This window comes from Montipora capricornis, chromosome 10 (assembly GCF_036669925.1).
Source record: "Montipora capricornis isolate CH-2021 chromosome 10, ASM3666992v2, whole genome shotgun sequence".
Lineage (NCBI taxonomy): Eukaryota > Metazoa > Cnidaria > Anthozoa > Scleractinia > Acroporidae > Montipora > Montipora capricornis.
The window spans coordinates 51030487-51047986 of record NC_090892.1 but is presented as its reverse complement, the minus strand read 5'-3'; the positions used below and the strand labels follow the sequence as shown (position 1 = coordinate 51047986).

At 38.2% G+C, this 17500-nt stretch overlaps 2 protein-coding genes and 1 long non-coding RNA gene across 5 annotated transcripts in view; 2 read left to right on the top strand and 1 right to left on the bottom strand.

Moving 5' to 3' along the window:
• Window positions 1-10206, bottom strand: part of LOC138018850 (acyl-coenzyme A synthetase ACSM4, mitochondrial-like) — a 49436-nt gene extending 39230 nt beyond the window's left edge. For all 3 annotated transcript variants that reach the window (XM_068865531.1, XM_068865530.1, XM_068865529.1), the window contains exon 1: window positions 10091-10206. The gene's annotated coding sequence lies outside the window, so the exon portion shown is untranslated. The remainder of the gene's footprint in view (window positions 1-10090) is intronic.
• Window positions 2409-4437, top strand: LOC138018858 (uncharacterized). Its single transcript, XR_011126075.1, has 3 exons — window positions 2409-3238; window positions 3362-3439; window positions 3680-4437. It is a non-coding gene; the product is annotated as an uncharacterized lncRNA (long non-coding RNA).
• Window positions 10207-11137: 931 nt separating the features above from the next.
• Window positions 11138-17500, top strand: part of LOC138018347 (uncharacterized) — a 14620-nt gene continuing 8257 nt past the window's right edge. Inside the window, exon 1 of the mRNA XM_068864953.1 lies at window positions 11138-11474. Within this exon, the coding sequence (XP_068721054.1) occupies window positions 11270-11474 (205 nt within the window). The 5' untranslated portion in view covers window positions 11138-11269. The remainder of the gene's footprint in view (window positions 11475-17500) is intronic.

The following is a 17500-nucleotide window of genomic DNA, read 5'->3' as shown; positions in this document are numbered from 1 at the left end:
ATAATCCAAAACAAATTTCATGCTGGCCTACTAAATACTTCCAGTGCAATAAATTATTTAACCTCTCTTTGTAGACTCTGGTTGCAACACAGTGGTTTCAATAATTTTAATCCCCTTCTGTTAGATTTAGCTTTTAAAAAACTCCATAACTTCATATTTCTGTAATAATTGTTCAAAGTCATTGAGCAAAAGCATACAAAGCTACATTTGAAAGGGGTGTCATCCCATGTTAGAGTTTTCTGGAGAAGACTAATCACAGAAATAACTCCAGTTACCTTTCCATATGTAAAAAATATTTCAACGTTAGGTGCAATGAATTTTTAGCAATTGCCTTAAAGAATACTAACCAGTCCTACCATTTCCAAGGATGAATAAATTAAAGTTGAATGCAGTAAGTGTAAGAAGTAAAAAAAAGTGGCATATTTTTTCAAATTGTAATCTATTTCCATTGTAATCTACTTCCTGGATAGTATTAAACAATGGTGGTAAAGTAAACAAACTGCCCCAAGGGGGACTCTCTTACGAAAATGACAGGGGTTCTTTTTGTTCCTTTTTGAAGAAAAAATTGTGGATTTGTACTGCTTATGATGCTGAGACCAAACAGCTGGCGGAGTTGCTACAGTACATTTTTGGCTATCAATCTGAAAAATGACTGGAACTGTAAGACAATTTGGTACACGAGCAAATAACTTTTACTTATGAAAAATTCATAAGTAAAAGTTATTTGCCAGTCATTTGTAACTTTACAACTGGTTCCTCTAAGGGGTCAGATTTCTTTAGCCTACATCCACAAAACAAGGTTCTGTTACCTTTAATTAAGGGTTGTTTTTAAAAAAATTCCAATAAGTGGCCTGCCATTTTTATAGGGAAAACCCCTCCTGAGCAAACTGCATCCTCATGTTTGGATTCCCATTGATTTAATGACTTTGATGATATAGGCAAATTTGTTCTACAATAATACTCAAATACCATTATAGTCTTTATAGTTTACTCCTTGAGCCACCAGCTTCAACTTTGATACTTTGTTCTAAAAGCCAAAGCAATGCAAAGCAAAGCATGGTGGAGGTGATGATTAATCACTTGTTTTGGTTCAAATGAAGAAAAAGAAAGTCAAACTTATAATAGCACTTTAACCCTTTCACCCCTAAACCGGCCATACTTAGCATTTTACTCTGTCTAACACCAGACAATTTTACTTGTCAATGGGGAATCCCCAGGAGTCAATGGCTTAATCACTCACTAAAAAATGTCCCAATAAAATATTATGTTCCACTAACAACCAAAACTGTACTAATAATTTGAATTACAGCTAAGGTCTGTCAAATTTCCATCTGAGTTACCTGACAGCTCTTACAGTACTTCTCAACATAAAGAATAATAATTCTGTGGACTTAAACATTCCCAAATAGAAATGCTGTATATTCCAAATATCGTTACGTAAACTCTTCAAGATTTACACTGTACCTGCTTCAGGAACTTCAAATCAATGAATATTTGGAATAATTTTCCTGGACTCCTGCAAACTATGTGCACTTTTTAATGGTTTGTCCTTTAAAAGTTACAGTCTAAGAAATAATAATGCAAATACAACTGAGGCTGTTTTGCCTTATCTACAAGACAAGACAACAATATCCTTTATTCAAACACAATCAATATTAAAGCAATAATACATTCTTGTGCTAGCTATAATAAAGATACACTACAGGAAATAAAAGCTTAAAACTAACTATGTGACAGACATAGGATATCTACACATAACGGAACAACTATCCACTGTCAACCATACTTGATTCAAAACAGAATTTCCTTGAGCCAACAACACATGACAGTCCCCTAAAACCAAAATTACATCATTAATGCTTCCAGAAAACAATAGTCTAAAAAAACCTGAATCTATAGATACCTATATACATCTGTACCTACACGTCTGTTCTTCCAAAAATTATTTTAACTAACATGGATTTTGATTTTGATTTTAAACTCAAATTAATTGCAAATCCATAACTTGGTAACTACATGTACTTGAACGCAAGGATCGTTGAGTTGTGACTGCTAAAAAGTATAATAACTTAGACATTCACCAGAAAAGGGAATATAAATGACCTTAAAAGCAGCTATTTCAAATATTTGATACTAGGGTTACGTTCCCAATGAAACAATCACAGTCAAAATCAAATTCATATCTGATCGAATCATTGATCATTCATGTAGAGGTGCCGATCGTAAGGTGTAACGCAGAAAAAAATAACCTTCACGTTGAACAATATTACCATTTCCCTGCCACCTGGTACAAGCCAATTCACACATGAACGGAAACCTTAGGAATCCTCCTTTCTGTACATTACAGTAACTTTTTGTACCCGGTGGCAACAAACTTTCCACATCAAAAATTACGTAAAAAACTCACCTGTTTCGCAGCTCTTTTCCCACGAAATAAAATTTTCCAGGAGCAAATTTTCCGAGGATGCTCGTTGGATTGGACTTTTAAACGATTTACACAACATAGACGTTCTCTAAGAATACATTCCACTTGACACTGGCGTTAAAACTAGCCTTGATCGCTCTAAAAAGGACGGAAACCAACAAGCTACCGATTCTCAAAAGGCAGCCTTTGTTCTGTTCTCCTCGGGAGTGTTTTTTTCACGAGAGCCAATGATCGTCCCGGAAACGCGTCACGTGACATATCGCGCGACTCATGCGCAGACATTTTTCGCCAGTGAAGTGTCGTCACGTGACACCGCGGCAAAATGAGTGCGCATGCTCCGCTTCGAACACATTTGATTCATTTGATTCGAGCTTTTGAGCGCTTTGTGTTTGAGTTTATTCGGCGGTGAACGAAAAGTTCTATTGGACCTTTTGATGATCAAGATCTCACGCTCAACATAGACTCGACAGAAAAACTAAGCAGTAGTTCCGAGTTGTTTCCAACGAGAAAGTCAAAAGAGGTAAGCTTATTTTAGGCATGAAATATTTATTTGTTTATGTCGTTTCCATGGAAGTTATCTTTGCCAAACCATGTTTGCTCGACGGTCTGTTTGCTCGTGTTTCGGTCACACCGTTGAAGACCTAAAAGTTGTAAATTTTAAACTGATAACATTTTTCGTTTACTGTTTTTCGCCTAAGGGCAATTCCTCTAAAAACGCGGAGGGTTTTGACAAAACAGAAGTTTTAACCTCTGACATGTGATACGAGAGCCATGGATTTTTCTGTGACCTGGTTCTTCATAGCAAGAGCAATGGTTTGTATGGTAGATGGTGATGCTCTTTCTTTTCCAGCTCTGTGTTGCTTTGCAGGACACACCAGGTTGTGGTATGATTAAGTTTAATTGATCTCTAGATTTCTGTTGATTTCATTGTTCCAGTCATCTGACCTGAAGAAATCTTGTGGAAAGTGTTGATATCTGGTTGGCTGTCATTTTGACTGTCATTACTTTCAAGATGTGAGCAACTGTTTTTATCTGCATTGTTAGACAAAACCTCTTATTAAGGGAGTCAGTTAAGTTGTTTAGTTTTTTTTATAAAGGGATCTTTACAAATAGGGCACAGATTTCCATGTTTTTTTCAAGTATCTTAAGTGACATCTGTGCATGAAAATGACCAAGTGATAATATTAAATATTATTGTTTTACTTTGATCAGTTTCCTGTTGTTTCTTAAACATGTCATTTATTCTTATTCCAGTGCTTAAGTCTAAAACTCTTCCTTTTGTGTGTGTGCTGATCTGGTCAAACCATGCATGGCAAGCAACATTCCAGATTGTTTTCAGAGATTGTGATGAGGATTTCAGCGTTGAATATTTTATTGGTTTTGTGATGAAAAAAGCTAGGGTTGTTATTCATCTCTCATTTTTTCCTGCATGAGATCCTGCATGATGACAACAGTATTACTGCAAATTAAACATCACAGATGTGAGCATGTCAGTGATTAAAACAAGATGGTTTCCAAACAGCTCTTCAAAATTGTCTAGAAAAGGGACGATAATTATTTACTTTCCACACCTTCTAAGTCAATGTTTGAACAAGCAAATGTAATTGGGTTTTTTAATCCAAGTAAACTGTCTTACTTTCATTAATACAGCTGTATGTTATTCTAGTCTTTCTCTTGCTAAGCATTAGTTTGGATATTAACTTCTGAGAATGCTCCTACTTGTAATAGTCTTAATAATGAATATACGGTACTTACAACAATAAAATTATAGAGATATTTGAGTTACTGTATATTGTGTTTTGTGGTAACACATACCATAGTAGTTGTTGTGGTTGTTGTTGTTGTTGTTGTTGTTGATAGAGTCATTGTGGGTCTATCATTGGGTAGTGAAACTGGATCAGTTGTGCATAATAAAATGTTAGAGTATGAAGCAGAATGCCTCTAGTCTTGCTGGATGTATGATTACATTCCTCTCTCAGTATCTTTACACACAGTGCAAAATTTAGGCTAGATTTTTGCTGGTGCAATGCCCCAAAATCAGTATTTTCCAAACACATGCAGGTGAATGGTTTCTTATTTCATTATCATGATTCTCATGTCTCCCCACCCTCATCCCAGCAAGGCTCTACAAGGTGATCAACAAAGCTGGAGAAAAAAATTATAGTTACCAGCCAGCTACAGGAGAAATACTGGAAAAATATTTTCAACGATGGACCACTACCAAACTCCAAGTAAAAGGGAAACATCAAGTGTCGTCACGTGCGACACCGCGGCAAAATGAGTGCGCAGGCTTGAGCCACGCGCGAATCGTTTCCACGCGCGAGGGACTGGTACCAATTAAATTTGCAATAGAAACAACAGCGCGGCAAAATGGCGGCAATTTAAATTCTCTGTGTTTGTTTTCATTTTGCGATGATAAGGACAATACTACTTTGATAAGGTTTAAATTTTGAAGAGAGCTTCCTGAAAGACTAATCTTCCATGTGTCTTTTCAAACCAAAAAACTATACTTCAAACCCAGAGAATTTTACCTTGCATTCGAGCGCTAGAGCAAAAGGACGAAGTTCGTAATGTTATTAGTCGCGATGGTCTCTGCGTTGGTAAACCTCTGGGGGTAAAACTGTGCACTGAGAAGGAAAACGCCGGGTAAACATCTTTGCAAGGGCAGAATGATAATTCCTTCTGCGAAGATGGCTTATGTTGCTCCTGTTAAATGAGGAAATCGTCTGTTTGTTTCATTGGAATCATTTGAAAGTGAGAAATAAGCTTAAGTTCTTTTCATGCCCGCATCCCACTCATTCGGCAACTTGGATAAGTCACTTACCTGCCCTCCATTCTCATATTTTACAACACTAGTTACTTTTACAAGAGCGAGGCAATAAAATAAAGAAAATAAGTCTTAATTTTAAGAGAGGATCGCAAAAAAGTTTTGAAACTAAGTATAAATTTGACTCCAATGCTACTTGATGTTTCCCTTTTAATTGGAGTCTGGTAGTGGTCCATCGTTGAAAATATTTTTCCAGTATTTTTCCTGCAGCTGGCTGGTAACTGTAATTTTTTCTCCAGCTTTGTCGATCACCTTGTAGAGCCTTGCTGGGATGAGGGTGGGGAGACATGAGAATCATGATAATGAAATAAGAAACCATTCACCTGCATGTGTTTGGAAAACACTGATTTCACTTTTGCATGCATTGCACCAGCAAAAATCCAGCCTAAATTTTGCACTGTGTGTAAAGATACTGAGAGAGGAATGTAATCATACAACCAGCAAGACTAGAGGCATTCTGCTTCATACTCTAACATTTTATTATGCACAACTGATCCAGTTTCACTACCCAATTATAGTCCCACAATGGCTCTATCTGGACCCACAATGACTCTATCTGATTCCTTTTCAACAACAACAACCACAACAACTACTATGGTATGTGTTACCACAAAACACAATATACAGTAACTCAAATATCTCTCTAATTTTATTGTTGTAAGTACTGTATATTCATTATTAAGAATATTACAAGTAGGAGCATTCTCAGAAGTTAATATCCAAACCCATGCTCAGCAGGAGAAAGACTACAATAACATACAGCTGTATTAATGAAAGTAAGACAGTTTACTTGAATTAAAAAACCAAATTATATTTGCTTGTTCAAACACTGACTTAGAAGGTGTGGCAAGTAAATAATTATCGTCCCTTTTCTAGACAATTTTGAAGAGCTGTTTGGAAACCATCTTGTATTAATCACTGACATTCTCACATCTGTGATGTTTAATTTGCAGTAATACTGTTGTCATCATGCAGGAACTCATGCAGGAAAAAATGAGAGATGAATAACAACCCTGGCTTTTTTCATCACAAAACCAATAAAATATTCAACGCTGACATCCTCATCACAATCTCTGAAAACAATCTGGAATGTTGCTTGCCATGCATGGTTTGACCAGATCAGCACACACACACCAGGAAGAGTTTTAGACTGAAGCACTGGAATAAGAATAAATGACATGTTTAAGAAACAACAGGAAACTGTTCATAAGTAAAACAATAATATTATTATCACTTGGTCATTTTCATGCACAGATGTCACTTAAGATACTTGAAAAAAACATGGAAATCTGTGCCCTATTTGTAAAGATCCCTTTATAAAAAAACTAAACAGCTTAACTGACTCCCTTAATAAGAGGTTTTGTCTAACAATGCAGATAAAAACAGTTGCAGTAATGACAGTCAAAATGACAGCCAGCCAGATATCAACAGTTTCCACAAGATTTGATGACTGGGACAATGAAATCAACAGAAATCTAGAGATCAATAACCTAGTGTGTCCTGCAAAGCAACACAGAGCTGGAAAAGAGAGAGCACCAACATCTACCACACAAACCATTGCTCTTGCTGTGGAGAACCAGGTCACAGAAAAATCCATGGCTCTCATATCACATGTCAGAGGTTAAAACTTCTGTTTTGTCAAAACCCTCCGCCTCTTAAGAGGAATTGCCCTTAGGCGAAAAACAGTAAACGAAAAATGTCATCAGTTTAAAATTAACAACTTTTAGGTCTTCAACGGTGTGACCGAAACACGAGCAAACATGGTTTGGCAAAGATAACTTCCATGGAAACGACATAAACAAATAAATATTTCATGCCTAAAATAAGCTTACCTCTTTTGACTTTCTCGTTGGAAACAACTCGGAACTACTGTTTAGTTTTTCTGTCGAGTCCCTGTTGAGCGTGAGATCTTGATCATCTTAAAAGATCCAATAGAACTTTTCCTTCACCGCCGAATAAACCTCAAAAGCTCGAATCAAATGAATCAAATGTGTTCGAAGCGGAGCATGCGCACTCATTTTGCCGCGGTGTCGTCACGTGCCATATCGCGCGACTCATGCGCAGACATTTTTCGCCAGTGAAACCGGGTTGGTGTTGTTGGTGTTAGCGTGTGTCATCTTGCTTTTATTGCTGATTGAAATAAGCTTCGATCGGGTCATTTTCTTTTATTCCCTTCAGTATATCCGAACTTCCCTGCCCCATTTAGAAACTATATACTTGTCCTGCGCTTCGCTATCATATGCGCGCATTAGACCACTCGGCCACCGCGACACAGTTCTGTTGTAATGAGGAAAGCAATTATTTATTGTGGAATCTTTCCGCCGGCCATGATTGACACAGTATTAAAATATTGATGATGTTTTTTCTTTGAGAAAGACAAGCTTTAAAGGTAAGAAGAATTTTCTACGTTATTTCTAAGTTTGCTTCGTACTTATACTTGTGTATTCCGCTGTGAACATTACGGTATTTTGCACAGAACGAATACTTCATTAGAAGTATTTTGCATAGCACGAATACTCTAATATTTCTTGGGAACCGGTTTGTTCAGCCGTTTTGACGTAGAAAGAAAATAAGAAAATAGCTTTCAACGGCCAAACAAAATAAAAAATGAAATCAAGTTTAAAAAAAAACGAATTACTGATGTCCGTATCGGGGACTTCGCGGCGGTCCACCATCCAAGTACTAACCTCATTCGGAGGAGCTTAACTTCAGCTGACACCTGGGCTAACATCAACGATTGAGATCTTTGTGTTAAATTCGCACATGTATCTTGTCGAACTGTATTAAAACTTGAAAGAAAAAAAGTAAACTAACAAAAACCTGGTATCTTGCCGTCATTTTGTCACAGATGCATCCTTTGTTTCGTGAGTTGTCAGTATTAAACACGCAAGGTAACTTGATCACAGGCGGCCGCTAAAATCGATGTCACTTTCGATTTTGTGATTTTACTTGTACGACCAAAAGTACGATAGAAAAATTGAACTCAAATTGAACGTACAAAAATCTCCCGAAATGTTTTTCGCTGATGGTAACTTGTATTATATTCGTGGCACAAAATTTATGATGTCTTCATCTCGCAAATTGTCTTATTATCGATCGACACTTCGTAAAAGTTCCTTCTGCTCTCCTTAAAAACTACATATCATTGTTTATTTACTTTTGCGTCAATATTTGTTTTGCATACATGTGAGGCAGGCTAACAAAATCTGTACCTTGCTTAGTTCGCATTTTTGGGCATTAAAATATAATTTTTGGTCGTATGTTCCTGACAGCAAGTTGCATCTTTTGGCGTCTCCCATCCAGTTACTAACCCCGCTGGAAAGGGCTTGACTTTAATGCAAATTGGTTTTGGAAAGCTGTCTGAAGCTCAGAGTATACGCTTAGTTTTGAATCGATAATAGAAAGAGTTTTGGCGATTTTAACCGAGACTGGACTACTGGATTTAAGCTTTTTCCTTGACAAGATTTCAAGTTATTGTGAAACGTTTGGTACCAAGTTACTCTAATACTGAAATCAAGATTATGGAACTGTAAAACTAGAACTTTGGACTGGACTATAGAAAGCGCAATTACGGAATTTTACATTTTTGAGCATTCTGAGAAATGGAGTTCACATGTTGTCTTCTTGTCTTCGCCACGGCAGATTTAAACAGTTTGCAAGAAACTAAACCAGGATTACGGAACCGGAATTCGAATACATGGCCCGGTTGTTCGAAAGCCGATTACCTTAATCCAGGATTAGCATAAACTTTTGTTTCATGTTTTCAACTTTTTGGTGAAAGTTTCCTGTGCTTATTGACTTCTTCTTCTAATGTAAAGTTTCACGGAATGTCAGCCTTGAACAGCATTTGGGAGTAGAGAATAAAACTCATTTGTTCATTTTAAACCTGAGATTGGCATTAATCGGCTTTTGAACAACTGGCCCAGGATGATAAGTTGTTGAACTGTGATCTGTAATAAGTTTTTCGGATGATTTAAGGCTGATTTTGTAATTTTTGGATGAACATAGTTAAGGAAGGAAGTAAAACTGTAGGATTTAAATAAAGTCTCATTCCAAAAAGTAAATAAATGAAAGATCCCGTATCCCGAGAACCCGCTAATAGGGCTTCCTTGTTTGCATTTGCAAATTTAGTAACATTAATAATGAGTTTTTACAACAGACAACTTCAAGTTATATTACAAATGTATCTTTCTGGTAATCTCTCGCCATTTTCCGAAGTTTACCTGTACTTGAAGTTCACTGTAAGTCGACAATTTCTGTCAACTGTTTGCGCATTCCACGGATACGCCTTTGGAGGCGCCTTGTTTTATTTTGTTTTACAACCACAATGCATGGAATCGAGGGTTGTGATTGGTTTATTCTTCCGCTCTGCTTCCGACTCCGACAATGCAGTTTTCACTGGATCGTAAGCGACGGAGTCATAAGCGGAATAGGTATTCTTCTTCCGACTCCGACAGTTTGATTTTCACTAAAATCATATCGCTCTACGCTTCTGATTACGACTCCGACTCCAACTCCGACTCCGTCGCTAGTGAAAACCAGCGTCTTATCATGGCGTGACAGAGTCGTCTTCAAGGAGTACAGTCAATACAATTGTCCTATTGAAGTCTTTGATGTCTAAACATTCTATTATCAATCCACATCTTTCGTTGTTTTGATTTTTGAGGTATTACAAGTGGGGTATTTTGATACTCTATACTCTAGAAAAAAGCTACGAACATAATAACAAGGAACTCTATAATCGCTTGGCCAAGGCTGAAATGGCAGGAAACCAAATTCGAAACCAAATCAATTTTTTCGTCTGATACCTTAATGCTTTTTGCTTAGAAGCTACTTACTTGCCGCTCACTTGGTTGGCAGAATGAGAAATTATTTGCTTCCTTCCAGTCCTTCTTGACTCGTCTGTGTACATGTTTTGGACCTTTTTAGTTTCATACGTCATAACTAGTCACGTGGTGTGAAATGGGTGAACAAACTGAATAGGCACGGTGGCCTCTGAGCCATACCGGGCAAAAACAAAAGAAAGAACCGTTCAATGATGTTGCGATTTTAATTGCCACAGACTCGAAATTTTCTCTTAACAGAACTTCCAAGGATCCTGAGTTTCGGATGTTTAGTATTCATCATTGATTTCTTCAGCTCTTATTCGAACAAACTGGGATAAACATTGAATAATTTGTTTCGAATCTGATTTCGTCATTTTAAATAAAAGACTAGTAATTTGATAAAGATGTAGGGCTCTCCACTTGGATTTTTTGGCGAGGAAAGGGGGCGAGTCCACGCGCTTTGTTATTGTTCATCCACAAAACAGGGAGATCATTCCACGGAAAGAAAAACGAAACCTAAAGCGACAAAGAGAGGAACGTTCAGTTCGATTTTCAGTTGTAATTTTGCTTTAATGTAAACTTGGATATATCAAGTGTGTGCAAATACACGTGACTTAGACTGTAAGACGAGCTGTCTTGAAATAAAGCTCGATAAGGAACTAATAATCTAATAATCTTTAAGCTCTGAAAATTTCCTTTGGGGAGAGTTTAATAAATTATTGTATTGTATTGTATTGCATTATGCAGTGTGCCAACCTCGTCCTCAGGGCCTTTTCCCTAGGGGGCTTAACTGGGGAGGTTGGGAATATCAGAGCGGAAATATTAAACATTTCTTTTACAGGAGGAAGAGATTTTCGGAACCATTTGCGTTGTCAGGGATGGCTTTGTCGGTCGGGAAATTAAACAAATTTGTGGCTCTTGACGAGAAGTTTGGCAACGTGTCGGAATGTTGTTTGTGTGTTCCATAATAGAATAGAGAGGTCAAAGGGTAGATGTAGCGGATGTTGTACAAAGACTGTCACATCAGGCAGTCACCGTATCATTCTAAAATTAACTTGTTTTTCCCAGATCCACTATTTGAAATGCGTTGACTGATGGTTCTTTTAATCATATCCGCGTCACACGCTTGCCCCTAGCGCCTGCATTCATTTTAAAACCATTAGCTTTGACGGCGAGAGACAAGATAGCAGAATGTCGGTTTTCTCAGGTTTGTTCTCGTTTGCTTTTTTAACTCTTGCTCTAGCGTGGCTTTCAGCAGGGAAGAACTGTAAGACTCTAGATGGCAAATGGTATAATCAACTGGGTGACGAGATTTCTCTGAAACATGGAGACAACGGCACACTTCTGGGAGAGTACAGAACTAAATATGCTGGGGAACCTCACTCTGCTGTGTTAGGTGAATACATTGAGTCTGTTTTTAACGTTTTAAAGCACGACGTCCGTAGTACATCTAAACTGTTGTTATTTGCATGCATATTTGCATGGGTATTGATACCCTAAATGACGTCACGTACACGTCGTGGAAGTGATCTTACAGTCACAGCCTTCGAGTCGAGTACTTTTCTTGTGGGTCATCATTCAACCGTATATGTTCAGTCTTTGACCACCGAGTCAAATTGTTCTTCAATCTCCGCGTGACATAAATTACTTTGTTCTAGTATCGCAAAAAATGCATATCTCTAACTGAAAATACTTTAATAATAACCTTTATTTAAAGAGGGTAACACCTATTACTATAGTGGCCCTTTAGTTATCACATGCTATAGTTAGTCCTGCAGAAGGACGGATGACCAAAATTCTCAAAAGATGTCAGTACATTTTACCGACGCTGTCCTAGGGTCGGATGATGTAAAATTAGGTAACTTTTTTACGATTGGCTCATAAACAATTAAAAACTGGGCGCTCGCCAAAAAGCGCACACAGACGAATGAATAATACAGACCATGAAACCGAACTTCAGTACAGCTTAATTCTGAAGTAAAAATAAGGGAAAGATACTCTGCGCAGAAAACGTACACATGTCATTAATTTTATGCTGTCGTTTACTCATTAAAACATGGGTTCTTTGCATACTCTCACGGTTATTCTCATAGTTTTTGCGAATGTATAAATATCAGAGGATCAGAATGGGATACTCGGCTGGTGTGATGGAATGTTGTTTGTGCGTTCCATAATAGAGTAGAGAGGTCAAAGGGTGTATTGTAAGCGGATGTTGCACAAAGACTGTCACATCAGGCAGTCACCGTATCATTCTAAAATTAACTTGTTTTTCCTAGTTCCACTATTTGAAATGCGTTGACAGATGGTTCTTTTAATTACCTGACACTATGACAAAATTTTGAAAAGAGAGGCAAAAGAGAGGCAAACGATTGCCTCTCTGACACAGACTAATTATCGAGTTAGGATTTCGAGTTGGATTTCGAGTTGGATTTTCGAGTTGGATTTCGAGTTGGATTTTCGAGTTGGATTTCGAGTTGGTTTTCAAGTTGGGCAGTGTAAAATACAGACTGCAGACCAGCGGCTGGTCTAAAGTACTCGGTTTCTTGTATTCGTACTCAGTTGTTCAGGAACAAATACTGATCCACATTCCATTGTTTTACCTTTCGGAAAGTAACCCAAAACCCTCAATTTGGCTAACTTTAGGCCTAAAAACCAACGAGTGACCTGTGGAATGTGCCCAATGCTTTAGACCCGTAGGCAGACCAGGGGTAAAATGCAGACTAAGGTTATGATGTAACTGTTGAAAAGGCCCAAACCCCTTAGAAGTGCTAAGGTAAAGTCTCCGCTTACGAGCCAGAAGGCTCATCAGGCCGGCGCTTATCTCCGGTTTCATTAGCATGAAGCGACTAGGAGTATTTATACTCCCCCCTGGATGGGATGCTAGTCCATCGCAGGGTTACCCCCAGCCTTACGCCGGTACCCATTTATACACCTGGGTGGAGAGAGGCACCGTGAGAGTAAAGTGTCTTGCCCAAGAACACAACACAATGTCCTCTGCCAGGCCCCGAACCCGGACCACTCGATCCGGAGTCGAGCGCACTAACCATAAGGCCACCACGCCTCCCAAAAGTGCTAACCTTAGGCCTAATTACTGGGTTGCCTTATGCCAATCCCAGTCTAAAAATGGACGGCATTTGTTCGGTGTTTTTTTTTTTCTTCCGTGTCGGTAAAAGTCTTGCCTGTCACTCCCTTGGTAAGTGGTATCTTTGTGCATAGAGCTTTCTACGCGTGTTTTCTTAGGATCGAGAGGGTAGTGGAACTGCGTAGATTTCTCTGGTGGACACAGTAGAATCATTAACTTAGCCTGCAATGGCGTCGAAAGTCATGTAACGCGAATGGCGTTTTAGTGGATCCTTAAACAAAATATACCCTTATGGAGCTCAATAATGGAAAGTCAGTTGGATAAACTAGGCAGGCGGTGAACCAACACCTGGAATCTCAAAAGCGACGAGTAATGGCCTTCGACAACAATCTGTCGCCCGTCGAGCAGAAATCAAAGTGAGCTGCATTTCTAAAATAATATTTACCAAGTGTGCTGTTATGTAGAACACTGAAACCAAATGGAAAATTCTCTGGTAACTTACGGGTTCAACAAAGACAGAGAACGAATCGAACGCCTTAAGTGGATCTGTGATCAACTCTGCACAGTCTTCAGTAAAAACATAATTGGAAATGTGACAGCCAAGAATTATTTGAAAGAAAGCTTGTCGTCTATTTTGTGCTTCATTATTCAAGGAAAAGGTTCTTCATGGAAACGGTTTGATCCTGAAATTTTAGTTTGTTGTAATATTGCGCATATTTGACACGATTGATTTTTTTCTCTTGACGCACGCAATAATAGCAAATACGTTGTTTGTTTCAAAAAATTGTTCGCTGGAAAAGATGGCCTTTATGAATTCATCATGTTTTATGATATGTGTGCTGGATAGTTTTTATGGCAGTAGTAAAGCATTTTCTTGTTATTCAAGGAAAATGTTCTTCAGGAAAGGGTTTGAACCTGAAGTACATGGTAATTTGACACGATTGAGTTTCTTGTCTTCACGCACGCAATGAAATAGGAAGAGGTTCAAAAAATTGTTCGCTGGAAAAGGTGGCCTTTATGAATTCATCATGTTTTATAATATGCGAGCTTAACTGGATAGTTTTTATGGCAATAGTAAAGCATTTTCGTGTCAAAATGAGGTTAGCGTATTTGTGTTGTGCTAACTTAATTAAATATTAAATATACATTCTGCCTCGTGAGTTTGTTATTCTCGTGAACCAGCAATGGAAAGTCATTGCAACGTGAATGGCGTTTTAGTGCATCTTATGTTGTTTGTTTCAATAAAATGTTTCACTGGAAAAGGATTCTGTGATATTTTCTGCCTTTGTGAATTATATCATGTTGTGTATTGAATTTTCGAGCTTAAGGTTGAAACGTGATACGGGAGGATATTTTCAGTATAACTCTGTAAGCAGGAAAGGTTTCATGAAAATAAACAGGTCTGTTGGAAGCGTGCTTGAGTTTCAACAAAATGAGCCCCAAAATCAGCAAAAAATTGTGACGCCGGTGAATAATAAAGTAGCTGCTGTTTCCAAAATGATGGAATTACCTGGTGATAAATAACCGCTTCTTGGAGAGTAAATTTTTGACTTTGCAGAAACAATGGTGGGCGATTGTGATCTTTGTTTTGAATTCGCTCATTTATTGTCAAACTTTATAACACTTGACAGAAAAAGAAACTTACGAAAACCCGGTATCTTGCCATCATTTGATGCTTCACTGTTTGGCAAGTAAACATGCCGCGGTAACTTACTAGTAATCACGGCGCCCGCTGAATTCCGGCGATGTCACTTTCGATTTTGCTATTTATTTGTGCAGCCAAAACTTACAATAACAAAATTGAACGTAGCAAAAATCTCCCAAAATGTTTGTCGCTGATCGTAACTGTTTATATTCTATATTCACGGTTCAAAATTCTGGTTTTCTGTTTTACTTTTGTTTTCTTAGAGGCCATTTATTTGCCAGTATTGAAAAGTTTGGTTCACATTTATGAAATGTAACAAATTAATCATCTGTGGCTTTACAAAGATCTATTTGTATCGCTTTTACATTCCTGAGTTAATTCGACTCGCAAATGACGTACAAACAACCCAGGTCCAGGAATTGTTGATCCAACTAAAACTTTTGCCGCACCATACAGTCAAGGTAATGTTGAAGTATTTGGTACGGCAAATGCAGGCACACAACGTGTGGCAATGTCTCTGTCGGCACTTGTTTAAAATTTCAGGAATCCAATAACCTCTTCAGCTGACTTGAATTATAAACAAAGGGAATAATATGTATTCAGCTTTGTCACAATCATGCAAACAGGGACTCCTATTTTTGACAGATTTGCCTGTTATGGTTATAACTTAAGCTACATTAATTATCAGTTGACATACAGTGATAGTTATAGTGGTTTGCTAAATAGTGCACTTCCTATAATTTCAGACTTTCCTTATGTTATATCAATGTTAGCTAGCTGCCTTTGATTCTTTGCACATGGATAATTATCATGCATATATGTCAACACTTGAACTTTACACAGTAGCAATATACTGTCTGCCTTATGGGAAGTGTAAATTTTTTTATTCTCATGGCAGAGATTTATTAGGTATAGGACCCATTTGCAACATGTACTTCAATTGAAATAGATTCATTAATGAATTTGGTACAACATTTTCAGAATATATGTGCACAAACATCTGTTACTTATGACATAATGAGATTAAAATGTGTTAACATTATTGAAATGTAAAGCAACAGTGGAAGCATTGTTCATTCATTATATGTTCGAAACCAAAATTTTAGACCCTAGGAGCACTTAAATGATGTTTATCTTTGTTCTTGCAAAGAATGTTCTGCTGTGTCATTTTATTCTGTTTGTTTTTCCACCTCAAACGTCTTGTAACTATTGCACCTCTCAAACAGTTGATAGTATCATTGAGAATGGAAGAGCAATTTATCAGAAATGTTACTCCAGCAAAATATGTTTTTATTTCTGATTTTCTAAAGAAATTAGACGTAGGCCGCTGGCCATGTGAAAGTTATTCATAGAGCAAGTGACCGGAACTATCGTGACTGCCTAGCGTTACAACCGGATGTCACATTTAGTATTCAGATGATTGACAAGTGAAATAGGAGACAGAGAAGTATTGTGAAATAGGAAGGTTTTTGAGGAGACACAACGCAAACAACAAGAGGATCGTGAGACCAGTTATTTTGTAATTTTTGTTTCATTTTCGTTATTAAACCCGGGAATTGTCTGTACATCGTGAGTGCTTTTGTGTGCCGTACAACTTCGGGACATAAGTGGTGCCGGGACCAGGAGACGCCGGGAGAAAAGGAATGAAATTTTCAACACAAGGCCTCCTACAAACATGGGAGACTCAGACAAAGAGAAATCCGACCAAGAGGAGACGAACATTTCAGAACAAGAACAAGATCTCGAGAAGAAAATCAAGAAAGAGATTGACAAACTTAAGTTCTACTTAGAGGAAGGCGATGGGCCGTTAGAAAGTTGCTATTACGACGAGATTGCGATTACGTGCAAGCGAACAGATGAAATTCAAGACCGCCTAAACGACCTTATGTCAACACTTCAAGAACTTAACATCGACCGCAGAATATCGACGCAGAGAGCCGTGAGACAGTGGAAAAAGGACCAAGCTGAGCAAGGTCTTGGAGGAAAGAAAGCGAAGCAAAAGTCAAAAGGCCGAAGAGAAGAAACTCAGAGCCAAATTCGAGCAGGAGGAGCAATTTAGACGCGAGATCCAGCAACAAGAGAAGGAACTTTGGGAAGAAAAGATGAGAGCGGAATTGGAAATGGCGGAAAAGAAAATCGAAATGGAAAAAGCCGCGAAGGCCGCCCGTGCGAAGCTGCCAGAGCTCAATATAACCCCTTTCAATGGCACTCCAGCTGACTGGATCAGGTTTCAAAACATGTTTACATCACAAATACACGATAAGCCATTATCCGACGAAGAGAAATACGGATATCTTTTGGAGCTGGTGGCCCCCAAAGGTGAGAAGTAGATTAGCTAATTTAAAGCCGGGTGCGCTGGGGTACAAAACCGCATGGGAAAGGTTGAAAACTGAGTTTGGACAGAGTAAAACTGTTATCACTGCACACATGGAAGAGATAATTAACTTGCCAGTGACCAGAGGATCAAATTACGAAAGGGTGCGTGAATTTTATGAGAAGTTGAGCGAGAATTATGACGCGTTACAAACTTTACTGTCAACCTTAAACAAGCTCCCCCAAGTGAAACCCGATGTAGTGAGAACAGACGAGGGGTGGGAAGATTGGAACATGGAAAAGCTGATCGATTCTATCCAAAAATGACTCAAGCGCAACAAGGCCGAAGACAATTATAAAGATCAAACGGAGACAAAGAGAA